The sequence below is a fragment of the Schistocerca piceifrons genome, chromosome 5, assembly GCF_021461385.2.
Source record: "Schistocerca piceifrons isolate TAMUIC-IGC-003096 chromosome 5, iqSchPice1.1, whole genome shotgun sequence".
Taxonomy (NCBI): domain Eukaryota; kingdom Metazoa; phylum Arthropoda; class Insecta; order Orthoptera; family Acrididae; genus Schistocerca; species Schistocerca piceifrons.
This window is the reverse complement of record NC_060142.1, coordinates 505,260,439-505,273,745: the sequence shown is the minus strand read 5'-3', so window position 1 is coordinate 505,273,745 and position 13,307 is coordinate 505,260,439. Positions and strand designations below refer to the sequence as shown.

The window sequence follows — 13,307 nt, the reverse complement described above, 5'->3', positions numbered from 1 at the left end:
CTTTAGTAGACAGAAATGCTGCCGTTGAGCTCATTCTTGGTCATTCGAAAAATTAAGCTGCATCAGATTGTTATCTTGCACTGCAAATTTGTGAGTGATACATGTGCTAGTGTTGTCAGTTTAGTGACAACACTGGAAGACACAACTTGCCCTCTTGCATATTTGTTGTGCGAGGAACTTGAGAGCAAAAAAATTATTGAAAGGAAATTGTGAAGGTTGCATTTCAACAGGCACTGTTGTTTTCACACACTTTACCATGAGGCACAGAAAGCATCTGCTGCTATGAGAAGTTGCTTTCAGATCGAACTATACTTTTACAAAAACATTGGCGAGCTCTTAGTGCTGCAGTTTGTGGTGCAAAGCTATATTTGAATGAATCTGCTTTTAATATAACAAAAAAGGTTCCACATTTTGAAAACATTCCATTTGACAGTTTTTTAAGCTTATTAGTCATTCCATTGACACATATTTAACTGTTTGAGATGTGATGAGAAACCTGATATAGTGCAACTTCTACTCTGTGGAAACCTTAAAAACAATGAATTGGGAAGAGCTGCTTTATCTGCAATGTAGGCACCTGTGAACAGCATGGATATGGAGAGATACTTCTCAGTGTACAATTTAGTTGTGGCAGGAGGAGGTCAGTGAAGCCAGACACTATTGAAACAACTTCAGTGATTGTATTTAGTAGATAAACATTTGTATATGTGCCTATAATGCGTGTAAATTTGAATGAGAACTAAAACAATGGTGGTCTCTCAGAAGTAATCAATTTCCTGTGTTATTGTTTAAAAAAATACACTACTGGCCATTAAAATTGCTACACCAAGAAGAAATGCAGATGATACACAGGTATTCATTGGACAAATATATTATACTAGAACTGACATGTGATTACAGTTTCACGCAATTTGGGTGCACAGATCCTGAGAAATCAGTACCTAGAACAACCACTCTGACCGTAATAACGGCCTTGATACACCTGGGCATTGAGTCAGAGCTTGGATGGCGTGTACAGGTACAGCTGCCCATGCAGCTTCAACACGATATCACAGTTCATCAAGAGTAGTGACTGGCATATTGTCACAAGCCAGTTGCTCGGCCACCATTGATGAGACGTTTTCAGTTGGTGAGAGATCTGGAGAATGTTCTGGCCAGGGCAGCAGTCGAACATTTTCTGTATCCAGAAAGGCCCGTACAGGACCTGCAACATGCGGTCATGCATTATCCTGCTGAAATGTAGGGTTTCGCAGGGATCGAATGAAGGGTAGAGCCACGGGTCGTAACACATCTGAAATGTAGAGTCCACTGTTCAAAGTGCCGTCAATGAGAACAAGAGGTGACCGAGGCTTGTAACCAATGGCACCCCATACCATCACGCCAGGTGATACACCAGTATGGCGATGACGAATACATGCTTCCAATGTGCGTTCACCGTGATGTCGCCAAACGTGGATGCGACCATCATGATGCTGTAAACGGATCCTGGATTCATCCGAAAAAATGACGTTTTGCCATTTGTGCACCCAGGTTCGTCATTGAGTACACCATCGCAGACGCTCCTGTCTGTGATGCAGCGTCAAGGGTAACCGCAGCCATGGTCTCCGAGCTGATAATGCATGCTGCTCCAAACGTCGTCGAACTGTTCGTGCAGATGGTTATTGTCTTGCAAACATACCCATCTGTTGTCTCAGGGATCGAGACGTGGGTGCATGATCCGTTACAGCCATGCGGATAAGGTGTCCGTCATCTCGACTGTAGTGCTATGAGGCCATTGGGATCCAGCACGGCGTTCCGTATTACCCTCCTGAATCCGCCAATTCCATATTCTGCTAACAGTCATTGGATCTCGACCAACGCGAGCAGCAATGTTGCGATACGATAAACTGCAATCGCGATAGGCTACAATCTGACATTTATCAAAGTCGGAAACATGATGGTATGCATTTCTCCTCCTTACATGAGGCATCACAACAATGTTTCACCAGGCAACGCTGCTCAACTGCTGTTTGTGTATAAGAAATCGGTTGGAAACTTTCCTCATGTCAGCACGTTGTAAGTGTCGCCACCAGCACCAATCTTGTGTGAATGCTCTGAAAAGCTAATCATTTGCATCTCACAGAATCTTCTTCCTGTAGGTTAAATTTTGCTTCTGTAGCACATCATCTTCGTGGTGTAGCAATTTAAATGACCAGTAGTGTAAAACTGAATAGGGAAAAGGAAAAAAAATCGAACTTTAAGATAAGAATTTTGCATGTATATATTGTTTAGGGTCATTTAAATTCACACACCCACCAAAAAATATAAATTCTAAATAAATTGTAAAACTGGATTTTCCATTGTTTGAAAACTAAATAAATGCTATATTCAAATTTCAAAATACTGAATTTTTCAAAATTAATATGCTAATTTCACATAGGTCTAGCAATGGGCATGGAGAATGTAGTTTTAAAATAATGCCGCATCCACAGTGATCGACAAGGAGTCTGGTAGTAACGGGATAGGATCTGTGAAGAAGCTGTGTAGGAACTGAACAGTGTCTTGAATGAAGGATGGGAGATTGTGGACAACAGTTTATAGGTGTCGATCGACAAAGGCAGATGATCGTTCTGTGAGAGCGTTGTACCCAGCAACACAGGGATGACCAGTAGGGAGATTTGGGGTTTTGAGTTTCTAGAGTTTGGGGAGTAGCTGAAAATTAGGAGTGTACAGAGTTGCATGTTGTGAGGAGGGACATGGATTCAGGTGTTGGGATGGATCTAAGGTGTTGAGCAGCTGCTGGAGGTCCTATTGGACTTCTGGGATGGGATCATGGTTGTAGGGTTTGTATGCAGAGGTGTTGGCAAGTTGGCAGAGACCCTCAGCCATAAAGCCACTAAGATTCTTGTACACTGTGGTGAAACCTTTGTCTGTGGGAAGGATGATACGATCAATCTTTTACCTGAAAACCGATGAAGACCTTACTGTCCGTCCCACAGGCAATCCTCCATTGCAGTGGTAATGAATCATAGTGACTATGTGGCTGTGGGTCTCCACCAACTTTCTGAGACCTCCACAAGCAAACCTTATGAACTTGACATCAAGCAGCTCCTCAAGGACCTACGTCCATCCCAAAATAATGACACCTGAATCGATCTCTCCACTCACCCCAGCAACTCCCCACACACCTAACTTTCATCTACTCCCTAAACTCCCTACTCATTGTCTCATTTTTGCTGGGCACAAGGCTCCCACGGAACAAACATCAGCCTTTGTTGAGTGACACATCCAAACTATTGTCCATAACTTTCCATCCTACATTTGACACTGCTCATGTCATTCAGTGCCTCTCCACAGTTCCTGTCATGTTACCACAGACTCCTTGTTGGTCACTCTGGATTCGGCATCATTGTGCAACATCATCCTCCATATGCCCCTTACCTTGCACCCATAGAACACTCACTACCTTTCCAAATGTGCTCCTGATGGTAACCCACTACCTCCTTCCTAATCCTCCTAGCCAACCAAATCCTAACCCACAGTTATTTCCCTTTCAAAGATCCAATTTATATACAAATCCATGGTACTGCCTTGGGTATTTGCATGGCACCATCTATGCCAACTTATTTATGGACCATCTGGAGAAATATTTCCTATCCAGTCAACACACAAAACTCAATATCTGGTTCAGATCATTCACAACATTTTCAAGATCTGGGCTCAGAACAAGGACAACCTTTGCTCTTTCCTCCACAACCCCAACACCTACTCCAGAGTCGACTTCACCTGGTCATTCTCAGCTCGTTGAGCCACGTTCTTAGATATCTTACTTCACTTCCTAGATGGCTCCAGAAATAGGTCTGTTCATATGGAGTGCACCAAACACCAATTATACCTGCACTTTGACAGCTGTCATCCATTCCATGTCAAAAAGTCTCTTCCGTACAGCGGTGCTGCCCGTGGACCCCACATCTACAGTGGAAAGCAGGTGTTATCAAAATTTCGAAAGACCTGTCTCTTTCCTACTGTTCCCTCTTTGTGTCCTTTTCTACTCTCTCTCTCTCTCTCTCTCTCTCTCTCTCTCTCTCTCTCCATCTATCTATCCACTTCAACCAGGCAACTGCTTTCAATAATTGATAATCAATAATTAGTCTTGATATGGCCACAGGTGTGTGTGTGTGTGTGTGTGTGTGTGTGTGTGTGTGTGTGTGTGTGTGTTTTGTCTGATTTTACTCATGATTGTATAAAGGTTTTAAACCATTGGTCTAGAGCAAGTGTTCACAAACCATTCTTGTCACAGAGCACTTTGAGAATTCTTGAAAGTTCTTTAAAAAGTGATAAAATAATGTTTAATTAGTGATTTCTTCAGTTTTAAATCATAACTAACAACACAGAAATCATAAAAGGTTAAAACAATAATGTTGTCAAAACGTCAAGTTATTAATAATTTTTTGCAGAGTATTTATTCACTTTCGTGGAACAGCAGTGTTCAGTATAACTCAGTTTGGGAAACCCTGGTCTAGAGGCAGTGGTAGTATCTCCAACAACTAGCACACATTGTTTATTTGCAATATGCATTTGTGCCACCAACAAATGTTTAAATATGGAGAGAGAGAGAGAGAGAGAGAGAGAGAGAGAGAGAGAGGGGCTCTATCATAGATGGTGTTTAACTACTTTGGTACAAAGGTTCTGATGTCAGTCATTTGTGTGTAGCCACAGTTTTTGATGAGGCTAGAAGGTGAAGGTAGTGATTTGAATGTGAACAAGCAAAGTCAACAAATATGATCTAATGAAAAGTTTGCCTGACAACTAAACATTGGATATATTTTGTGAGTGGTAAGAATTCTTGTGCAGTGCACATTACTTTGCATTGTACCTTTGGTTCTGTATCAGGGTTGGGTAAGAATGAATTAAGCCAGTGGGCCGAACCCTGGCATGATTGCTGTAGAGCTTAGCCTTGCTGGCATGTTTCCCCCACCACTATGCCACACTGTCTGAGCATTGGGGGGGGGGGGGGGGGGGGTCTGCAAACATGCCACATTTAAATATTAATGCAGAAGCACTGCATAAGACTTGGTTTTATATTTCACATTTCTCAACAATATAGATCAAAATAAAACTTCTTCAGTATTATTTATTCATTTTTGATGCACTGAAGTTGTATAATTTTTGTCTGGCACAGTCGGCGTATAGACAGAGGCAGACCATTCTACAGACTTTCACATTCTGGTTGCCACATAATCATGACTTAGTTTGATAGTTGAGAAAACATCTTTCACACATGTATGTTGATAGAAATATCATAACATTTTTGCAACCTCATTGTGGAGTGTAGAAACTCTACATGAGGAGAGCAATATAGATGTCCTGGACAGTGTTAATGTTAATGTCTATAAAACAGGAATTATCCTGCAGATCAGTCAATTACAGCTGCACATGCACAGGAGCGCTTTTAACTGAAATGGCAAACGATCTCAAAAACAGCTGTAAGATTGCCAGTGTCCTCAAAACGTGTAGGAAACTGTCATTGTAATTCTTTAAAGACCACAATGAATTCTTCAGACCTCTTGTTTTCTTTAATGCCAATGGGCTTAGGAAACTGTATTGTGTTTGTCGGAATGTGTCCCTTCAACGCAATTTTCTCTGTAAATGCACCCCAAAAAATCAGAAGTAAGTTGTTTCTCTCCTTGCAGTGTTGTAGTGTGGGCAATGTGCAGACAAATCCCCTTAAAATGTGAGGTCTGCAATCCATTCCGGATGATCTAATTTTCATTCGTCCTTTTTCCTCCATAAATTCAACGATAGCGAGTTTGAAATTGAAAAATCATTCCAGGCCTGTCTCTTGACTTAACCAGTGTATTTTTCAGTAATGTATGGAGTCTCCCTACTCTTCATTCATTTCCACTGAAATCAGAAATTGTACTATTCGTACCACCAGTTTCTTCACGTGCTCCAGACCTGCAAATTTAGCGCAGAGTGCTAATTGATGTAGATAACGATGAATCCCATCTGCTGAATGTTGTAACTTCTGGCGTTTACATTGCCAACTATTTTTTTCTGTGTGGTATTGTAATGTCGTTTCATAGCAAATTGGCAGTACCCATTGCTTATCCTACGATGTACTGTATATTTAGAATTATCCCCCTCTTCTGTCATCCTCATTAATTCTTAAGGACCTGTGATGATAGATGGCTAGAATGCCCCCCCCCCCTTTTTTCTTCTTCTTCTTCTTCTTCTTCTTCTTCTTCTTCTTCTTATTCATCAAACAACCGCTGAATCTGTGAGTGTCCTCCATACCACGATCAGATAGTGAACAGTAAACAACACTGACGTGACAAGTCTGCTGAACTGAAGAGAGTTGTTCTAACCAAAAAAGGCCACGAGGCAGTAATAAATGAAACGTTGTGCTGTTCTGCTAATTGCAAGAAGGACCATGCAAAGCAGAGACACACTGAGCCTTGGCCCACCAACGGCCTGCACACACTGCACGTGTGTAGTTAGACCTGCCATGCCCATTCTGTAGTATGTCCAACATTATTTTTTGTTGGGAGCTATTTTATGTTACAAATGTCTGCAATTTCAGTACTGCTTTTGTTCATATTTTATGTTATTTGACTGTCTTAGTGACATGTATCAGACGCAGTTCTGCCAGTGGGTCCACCATTTTACATATTTTGGCAGTTTAACATATTGCTGACCACTGTCCTGTGTAAAGTGTCCAGCTAGAAATTCATAAATAGAATGCCAAGACTTTTTATTTTCAATGTACTTATTTCAGTCTCGGGCAACACAAATGGTGTCATAACCAGTTTTGAATTGTTAACAAGTACTGGTAATAAGTTGACTTGAATCAAAACTGGTAATGATACCACCTTTGTGAGCTGGAGTGAAATATACAAAAGAAGTAGCTACCCAAAAATAAATCCTTATGGCTTTCCAGTTTTGCATTTTGTCACTGGAAAGTTACCAAAATGTTTTTTTTCTTCTTAAAACACATCTTTTTGGAATGAAGTTACCTTGTATATTTATGTATATCATTCTTGAAACTACCTTGTAGATTAAATCTGTGTACTGGTCCAGGACCTCCACCTCGAACCTTGCCTTTTGCAGGATGCTACTCTTACTGGCAGAGTAAGAAGAGAATAGAAGCTTTCGAAATGTGGTGCTACAGAAGAATGCTGAAGATTAGATGGTTAGATCACATAACTAATGATGAAGTATTGAATAGAATTGGGGAAAAGAGGAGTTTGTGGCACAACTTGACAAAAAGAAGGGACCGGTTAGTAGGACATGTTCTGAGGCACCAAGGGATCACAAATTTAGCATTGAAGGGCTGCGTGGCGGGTAAAAATCCTAGAGGGAGACAAGAGATGAATACACTAAGCAGATTCAGAAGGATGTAGGTTGCATTAAGTAGTGGGAGATGAAGAAGCTTGCACAGGATAGGGTAGCATGGAGAGCGGCATCAAACCAGTCTCAGGACTGAAGACCACAACAACAACAACAACAACAACTCTTACTGGCAAAGCTACCCAGACACATTCTCGTATAGCATTCGTGTTCTTAGTACTGATTTCATTGGCAGGGTGATTGGGTACATTACATACAGTAAATTTGTGTAAAATCAAAGAAATGAAAGTCCAGGATGGAATAATGACAATATTATGAATAGGCTAAATTGCTATTCACCATATAGTGAAGATGTTGAGTCGCAGACATAAAAAAAAAAAACTGTCACAAAAACAACACACACACACACACACACACACACACACACACACACACACACACGCAAACATAACTCGTATCTGTGTGTGTGTGTGTGTGTGTGTGTGTGTGTGTGTGTGTGTGCGCGCGCGTGCGTGCGTGTGTGAGAAGGCCTACTGTCCAGTAGTGTAAATTTCTGTAAGGAATAAACACATTTAGAAATGGTACACTCAGCTCTTTGATCTGATTTCTGCAGACATTCTTAAATTAAACACAAACACTACTCAAATTTTAGGCCTTAAGCCTGTTCTAACTGGCTGAATGTTGTCTCTGAGGCAGTAAGGGAGCACTCTATGATTGTGGTACATCTAATTAGCATGTTGGCAGTCACTTCAGCCTTTGTCAGTAAATGAATGGTGGTGGTGGTGCTTCTTCTTCTTCTTCTTCTTCTTTATTCCAGCAGCTCCTCATTTAGCCTTAAAAGCCTAAGAGGATCTCGTTTCAGACCTCCCTACCTCAGAAAAAAATCTGAGGAGGTACTGGGAATAAAATCTGGGGTGTTCTGCACTGAAGACAGCAACACTAACCAATTAGCTACAGAAGAGTCTCTTATTGGATTAACACCTTGAATAATGTGTGTTGCATTCTTTTGTAACCATGAATACTTCTACCTTTCTTGAAGAGGTTCCCGAGCAATGCAGCTCTTTTATTTTAATATAACCTTCATCTTATAATTTAAGTATTGCAAATAACCTGTATAGATCCTTCAGCAGTCCTGTTGTGTGTACCTCACAACTGAACTTCTGATAAAGTTGTAATCCCAGGAATTTAACACTGTCATCTCTTCTAGAGTTGTAGCCGTTTTCTTACAGGTTAACACACTTACAATGTGCTTTTTAAATTGAATGGCCATGACTTTGCTATAAACTGTTTGTTAATGTCCATGAAAATTTACAAGCAACCCCTTCTAAAAATTCTCTTGATTTCCCAATTATTTGCATTTTCAATTATCTGCAAACTAAACATATCATCTGCAAATGTAACTGCACAACTGATTAGAGATTAATTACCTACTTCTGCAACAAGAAGTAGTGAAGAAGAATAGAAAAAGTTAGAGAAACAACAGAGATATGTGGGAAGGCTACACAGAAGTGAGAGAGCAAGAAACCCCATGGTGGAGCAAGAAGTAGACTAGAGAAACCATTGGGTAGAGGATACTCTTAAGAATCAAGAACTTATCAAAATAGTAACCCAAGAATGCATGTAATGAAAACTGTTTGAGTTTTAGCTGATAAGAAAAACAATTGATAGGAGGGATTTACCAGTAACTCACAGAAGACTGCAGTGGTAATAAGAAATTTCTCTACAAAGTAATAAAGAATTATGGGTGGTGAGACAAGGACATCATGAAAGTAATTGAAGATAGAGATGGGAGTGTAGTCAGAAACATGACATATTCAGCAGTAATGGGGGATTACTTCAACCAACTCTCGAATGGAGGCGTGGACAACATCCTGAATGATATTGAAATTCAGGTTGGGTATTAAGAGAACAGAAGGGGTGGAGAAAACCACCAAGTACGTTTGGAACTAGAGGAAGCTCTGAGAAAAATGAGCAAAGGAAAATTTAGCGAAGCTGATGAATTACGTGTGTACCTGATCAAGGTGGCAGGAACATATGGTATCCATTGGCTGTACAGGTTGTTGAATGCAATTTGGAGGGAAAACAAGATCACTGACTATTGGAGCAGAGGTGTAATTATACAATCATTCAAGAAAGGTAATAGTAAACTACTTCAAAATTACAGAGATAGCGTTGCTTTCATATGGTTTAAATATTTTGGAGATCATCATAGAAAACAGACATCCAAGTGTAATTGAATGTTTCCTCGAAGAACAAACAGTACATAGGTTTAGGAAAAATGGGGGTACAGTTGATCAGATTGATGCAACTAGAACACTTTTAAAAAATCTGGAAAATAATAAAAGCATCACACTAGTTATCCTAAACATGGAAAAGCCTGTGATGGTGTACCAAGATCTGGATATTCCTAGATAACAGAAATAGACCAAGAAACTGAAGATGCACTACAAAAGATGGATCAACAGTGTTAGAGTAGGAAATAGTGAAGGAGTGATTTGAGACCAAATGTGGAGTCCAACAGGATACTGCCTTGTCTCCACAGCTCTTCATCATTGTGATGAGTAACATCATGAAATGGATAAAGAAATAGTATGGAACTGAATTGAAAGCAATGGTTTTTGCTGATGGTGGTGTTATCTGGAGAGAGACAAATGAAGTCCAAGAAAACTGAGTATACGGTACATTCACTTTTGAGTAGTTTGGTCTATCAGTGAACCAAAGACTGTAGCTACGAAGGTAGGCAGAGGAGGACAGCCTTGAGTTACAGCCGAATGGAAGACCCTAGGAGAAGTGCAACATTTCCCATATCTGGACAGTGTGATAGTTTGTAAAAACTTAAATCGGTGACGTTACAAGCCATACACACAAAGGTGTCCAGTTTTACAATTAAGATGCCTCCTTTAGGATAACTAAATACTACGTAAGGTAAGACTATTTCCAGGGCCTACTCTATTCCCATTTTAAGATTTGTGCTCTTACAGAGAGAATAATCAAAATCTGTGCTGAGACATGAACAATAAAGGATAAGATAAGGAATGAAAGGAACAAATTGTACTGGAAAATCTCCGCAGGGTTAGATCTGAAACAGATGGAAGAAATCACAATAGCCAAGAAATTCCTTGAAAAGACTGTAAGTGGTAAAAGATCTGATCTTTCTGGTTATCTTGGCATGATTGATTAATGGTGTTCTTGTGGGTGTTCTGCTAAGTTGTTGTTTCCATTTGATGCCCAATATGTTGGATGGACAAGGAGAAGATGGATGATTGACTGATCTGCTCCACATCCACTAACCAAACTGCTGTGCAGAGCTTAAACTGCATCATTTCAGTGACACATGTGTTTCCTTTAGATTCAGTGCAAAACTAAAGACTAATGTATGATATGTTAAGCTCAATAAAACTCTGCTACTGCACCAGAACAATACTGTGCCATTTGATATTATGTCATATAAATTACATAGTAATTGTTTGCTGAAAGTGTGGTTTTGTGTTCATTTAGGTCTGTTTTGGAAAACCAGTTGCGTTGCCTCATGGACAGAGTTGATGAATTGAATCAAGAGGCCATTAAGTTCAATCGCTACCAACAACAGGTTAATAGGCAGATTCAGGATAAAAACAGATATCTACAAAAGAGGGTAAGTAAAGTTTACACATTATTCGTATGAAGTATGCTGACGTAAAAGACATCTGTGCTTGATTCAGGAAACACAATGTTAGTATTGCTGATACATGACATTATCCTAGCCTTCAGTATTAATAGTTCTCTTCATGGGGAGGAGGTAAGGATAGATTGTGGAACATTAAAGAGAATGACCCCAGGATGAGAGGGACCCACCTGATTTGAGGATGAGTGGAGGCAGTCATTTTACAAGGGGGTACCCAAAAAAAACTGGAATAACATTACCGTGGGTGGAGCTTATGTAGTAGGCATTTCTGCTGCTAGGCGTGTGTAGTGCAACTCATAGCCAGTTCACCAATGTTGTCAACATGGCTTGTTCTGTTCATCTGCAGTGATTGTTTTTGCTAGTGTTGTGTCGTTCTTGTTTCAGTTTTTATGATGGCAAGCTTAAGTGAACAATGTGTAGCCTCAAAATTGTGTTTTCTACTCAGTAAAAATGCTGCTGAAACTGTTTTATTGTTAAAAACAGCTTACCAAGATGACACTATGGCAAAAACTCAAGTGTATGAGTAATTTGCTCGATTTAAAAACAGCGACATTTCGATTGGTGACGAACCTTGTTCTGGACATCCATCAACTGCCCAAATCAATGAAAATATTGAAAAAAATTGAGAGGTTGTGCTCACAGACTGTTGACACGCAGTTGATCAACTGTCAGAGATTAGTGGGTTATCTTGGAGCTTGATTTCTGGCAGGCAGGAGACTGGTTCTTTCACCACGACACCACACCTGCCCACACACAGCCATCACTGTTACACAATTTTGTCTAAAAGTGGCATGATTCTTCTGCCCCACACACACCTTACTAATCTGACCTGGCTCCGTGTGACTTTTTCTTATCTGCACATATGAAAAGGGGCATGAAAGGACACTGAATTGACAAAATTGAAGGAGGCAAGAAAAAACAAGGAAGGAGCTGTCAGCCATTTCTGAAGATGACTACAAAAATGTTTTGAACAGTGGAAGTACTAGAGGAACAAATGTATTAGTTGTAATGGAGAGTATTTTGAAGGGGATAAAGTTGTTTTGTAAATAATTTGGAAATACATAATTTTAAAAAAATAATCACGGTTTTTTGGCACCCCTTAATTAGATTATAGAATGTACACAAATATTTGCCAGAATGGCAACTACTATGCCTGGGAGGTTTTAATGCTTGAGGTAATGTTCCTCCTCCAGACAACTCCTCATAATTCAGCAAAATATTCAAGCCATCTCCAAAGAATGGAGTACCGAGTCTTCTATAATGTTCACTTTTATTTGCTTGTGTTACATATTGTACATTACAGGGGGTACAGTTGGTCAGTAACTGTTTGTTGTGGTTCCATGCAGCCACTGTTAATAATTCATGGACTTGCTTACAAACCGTGTTAAGGACACTCTAAAGGAACATATCCATGCCCTTTTGTTCTGTTGGCCTGTGTATAAATTTTTTGAATATGTTGAGATTTATCATTGGAAGGAGCTGAAAAGTGTTTCCTATTTTTGTTTGTTTGTTATATATCATAAAATATCATTCTCCACTGGATGAATTATTATTATTATTATTATTATTATCATTACATCTGTTTTATAGAATATTTTTATTAATAAGTTTAACTACAGTCTACTGGTCTCACTGAATATGAAGTAATGTTTATTACTTTCATTTCTCTTTAGGCACAAGAAAATGCCAACAGACAAGGTAAAAATGAGCCACCTCTTCCTGAAGAAGACATCAATAAGCTGTTCAGGCCAATTCCTGTGCCGCAGCGTCTCAATCCTATGATAGTATCTGGCCAAATAAATACTTATAGTCAACACATATCTCAGTTTTGCTCACAGGCTCTTGCAAAATTGTATATCACTCAAGCACTCCAGAGTGCAAAGGAAAGCAAAAACCATTAAGTTGTGTGTCAGTTATTGTCTGAATTGTATCTTGAAATAAATGTGTGTGATATTTTTACTTTTTTCAGTAATCCCTTTGTCTTTAACTTTAAGCTCTATTGATTATATACTTATTAATAAAATGTTGGCATGACACTAAATCATATTATGTGATAATATTAGGAAAAGGATAAACTGCTGCCCACCTTATAGGGATGATGGAGTCAGATAGGCACAACAGAGAGACTGGTAAACATGTGAGCTTTCAGCCAAAAGGCTTTCTTCTAAGGCACACACACACACACACACACACACACACACACACACAAAAGGCCACTGTCTCTGGCCACTGAGACCATACTGTAAGCAACTGCGGATTACAGGAATATCAACCTGGGTAATGAGATGAGGATGAAGCTGGGGTGGGGAACAGT

The 13,307-nt window shown here is 39.7% G+C and overlaps 1 protein-coding gene across 1 annotated transcript in view; it reads left to right on the top strand.

Annotated features, from left to right (window-relative positions):
* The window catches only part of LOC124798367 (eukaryotic translation initiation factor 3 subunit H), a 34,771-nt gene extending 21,823 nt beyond the window's left edge, over nt 1-12,948 (top strand). The window contains exons 5-6 of the mRNA XM_047261736.1: nt 10,828-10,963; nt 12,667-12,948. Of these exons, the coding sequence (XP_047117692.1) occupies nt 10,828-10,963; nt 12,667-12,894 (364 nt within the window). The 3' untranslated portion in view covers nt 12,895-12,948. The remainder of the gene's footprint in view (nt 1-10,827; nt 10,964-12,666) is intronic.
* Nucleotides 12,949-13,307: the final 359 nt, after the last annotated feature.